General features: G+C 39.8%; 1 protein-coding gene across 1 annotated transcript in view; it reads left to right on the top strand.

Moving 5' to 3' along the window:
- The first annotated feature begins 618 nt into the window (after positions 1-618).
- LOC107696591 (nicastrin-like) overlaps positions 619-3,342 on the top strand; it is a 7,919-nt gene continuing 5,195 nt past the window's right edge. Inside the window, exons 1-4 of the mRNA XM_016497008.1 lie at positions 619-727; positions 1,122-1,291; positions 2,713-2,815; positions 2,920-3,018. Coding sequence (XP_016352494.1) covers positions 680-727; positions 1,122-1,291; positions 2,713-2,815; positions 2,920-3,018 — 420 coding nt within the window. The 5' untranslated portion in view covers positions 619-679. The remainder of the gene's footprint in view (positions 728-1,121; positions 1,292-2,712; positions 2,816-2,919; positions 3,019-3,342) is intronic.

Genomic DNA, 3,342 nt, shown 5'->3' with positions numbered 1-3,342 from the left:
TGTGTCGTAAATGAACAGTTGATGAATTACACTTTTCTGAGAATAGATTATAGAAGTGGAGATCGCTAAACTGCACGTTAACCGCTGTTTTCAGAAAGCAAGCGTGTTTATCCACAGTGGAGAGAGCGTGTGTGCACATGGTTGCCAGGCTGACAAAGATAAGTAGCACACTTAGCAGATATTTCCGTATTGCGCAAGTGTGAAGCTCTGTTTTGGGGATTACGTCTCTTTATATCAGGCAACCCAGTTGTGTTCCTCTGCGGCCAGATTAAACCTTGTTGTAGCCTATATATTATGCTCTATTCATCATTTATTAGAAACCTCGCACTTTTCTACTCAATTTTAAACGGTGTTCTTGTATTCAAATTAAGCGCGGTCCACTGCTGCACACGTGCCACAATATCGATTCAGGGCCAGCTGTATCGATACTCGTATTGTCAAATCTCTGTAACGATGTATCGAACACAGCACTAACGTTTAGCCTAATATTTAGCATTCATTAATTTGTTTCCCACTGAAGTTACATGTAGATGGGTTTTGCCTGTGTCAGATGTCTTTTGTCATGTGTCTGCTGTCTGGGTGTAGTTCATTCGGTTGTAGTGTGTTTGAGATGCTGCATGTCAGTAACAGGTTTCCTGTGTGTTTATAGGTCGGCCTGCGCAGTGGGCGGAGCCTCTGGATGCACTCTGACCCCGTATCCCGCAAGAACGAAAGTGTGAATGCTGAGGTGAGTGAGGAGGAGGAGAGGAAACACTCCTTCTCTTCTCTCATCCATTATCTCTCTCTCTCCTCATGCGTTATGTCTCTCTCTCTCTCTCTCTCTCTCTCTCTCGCTCTCGCTCTCGAGAAAAACACGGTCATTCTAGCCGCCACGTTGTTTTTACATGCGCGCATATACTAGGCGTTACGGTAATAGCGTGTAAACCTCAGATCAAGGGAAAAGCGTTCAAGCTCTCATGCATTATCTCTCTCGCCCTCTCTCTCTCGCTCTCCTCTCATGCGTTATGTCTCTCGCCCTCTCTCTATCTCTCTCTCTCCTCTCATGCGTTATGTCTCTCGCCCTCTCTCTCTCTCTCTCTCTCCTCTCATGTGTTATGTCTCTCGCCCGCTCTCTCTCTCAGGTGTTGGATCTGATGAGGAAAATGCAGTCTGCTGCTGCTGGTCTGAATGTCTCGTTGGGTCATCCGTTGTTCACGCAGCCGCTGCCGCCCTCGTCTCTCCAGCGGTTCCTGCGAGCTAGACCGATCCCTGGCCTCGTGCTGGCAGACCATCAGACATTGTTCAACAACAGGTCTCCGTTCACAATTCATCTGCCTTTTAGTTTTTAACATTTTAAAGTTAATCGTAATTGAGCGGATCATGATGGAGTCTTGATTATTTGCATGATCTTCAGTAACTATAATAATGATAATCATGACTTATTCTGACCAAGATCCGTCACTTCATTTTCTGACGATATTGTTAGGTGTTAGTAAATCTGAAATTGTATATAACTTTGAGGACAAACGTAAAATACTTTAGTCGATGTGCTGAACATCTAGCTATTTCTGCTGTATTTTGTTTATTATTGTTTAATTATTATACATGCACTGTAAAAATTTTCACCTAATTCAGCTTAAAACTTTGTTCAGTAGCTGCCTTACATTTTTAAGTATAATCAAATGGGCCGTTTATTCAAGTTATTTCAACTTAAGTTATATTAAACTGACTTAAGAAAAATTTAGCTGAATCTTGTATAACTTAAAAAAATGTTGATATTGGTTAAATTAATTTGATGAGTTTAAGTCGTGGAGAAACATATGATGGCATGACTTATTGAAACAGAATATTTGTAACCAGCGTGTAATTTTTTGTAGGACTTCATTGACTTTAAAGCATATTTTATTGTAAAAACTTGCTTTAAGTGATATTAGGCAACCGTTTTTTTCAGATATCAAGCTAAAATAGCTCATATAATTGCTCTAATTTCTATACTGTTGTACGTAAAATATTATTGAATTACTTTATGTAGTTTTCATTATTTATTGAAGTATTTTTGCTGTTGTGGCTATTTTAATAAATTGTAATTAAATTTAATGTGCCATGAAAATAGCATCTCCTGCTGATATAGTATTGAATTTAATTTAATTCAACTTGAATAAATTAAGAAACAGTCCTACAAATGAGCTTTCAGAAATAAAAATATTCTACTTAAAATTAACTACAGAATACAAAAAGGTGATTTAAAGTACTTTTTTCCTTCCTTCCTTTCTTTGCTAAATTAAATTAAATTAAATTGAATTAAATTAAATTAAATTAAACTTGACTGAATGAATGAATAAATAAATAAAAATGGAAAAAAACATGGAATATTTTAATTATTAATAATTTAATAATATTTAAATTTATTTGTCACATTGCAAAACTATTTAAAATGAACTACTAAGGACAAAAAGGTGATTAAAATGATTTTTCCATATATGCTGACACATTTTAGCCTACTAATCTTGATAATGATTTTAAAAAAGTCCATGGACATGCCATATATCAACTACCTTTTAAGGTTTTATATCATGAACACAAGTGTTGTCGAATCCAGCGTCTAGTTCTTCCTCAGAAGTCTCATTGTAGCTGTTTTCTAACATGTGTAAAGCCTTTCTGTTCAGAGAAGCTCTTGTCTTGTGTGTCTGAAGCCACATGTTGTGTGTTTTCTGTAATCTGCACCTGACACAGATACTACGAGAGCATGTACGATGACGCAGAGAACCTGAACGTCACGTATCCGCCCGACCTGAGTCCAGACGAGCAGCTGGTGTACGAGACGGACGCGGCCAAGGTGTGTAACTCCTGCGGATGTGTTTGCTGTGGTTGAGTCGACGTCAGTGCTTTTGACCTCGTCTCAGCTCTTCTCTCTGTGTTTTTCCATCCGCACTCACTCAGTCTCTGGCAGAAGTGGCCACACTCGTCGCTCGCTCACTTTACTTACAGGCAGGAGGAGAGGATAAGAGCCTGAGCAACATCACCGCTGACCCCAAGATCGTGAGTCACATGACCAACATACACACTCACTCACTCACTCACTCACTCACTCTCTCACACACACACACTCACTCACTCACTCACTCTCTCACACACACACACTCACTCACTCACTCACTCTCTCACACACACACACTCACTCACTCACTCACTCTCTCACACACACACACTCACTCACTCACTCACTCTCTCACACACACACACTCACTCACTCACTCACTCTCTCACACACACACACACACACTCACCCTCACTCACACACACTCACACTCTCTCTCACACACACACACACTCACACTCACACTCACACACACTTACACACTC

Source organism: Sinocyclocheilus anshuiensis, unplaced genomic scaffold, assembly GCF_001515605.1.
Source record: "Sinocyclocheilus anshuiensis isolate Anshui unplaced genomic scaffold, SAMN03320099.WGS_v1.1 scaffold217, whole genome shotgun sequence".
NCBI lineage: Eukaryota > Metazoa > Chordata > Actinopteri > Cypriniformes > Cyprinidae > Sinocyclocheilus > Sinocyclocheilus anshuiensis.
This window is presented reverse-complemented; position numbering and strand designations above follow the sequence as displayed.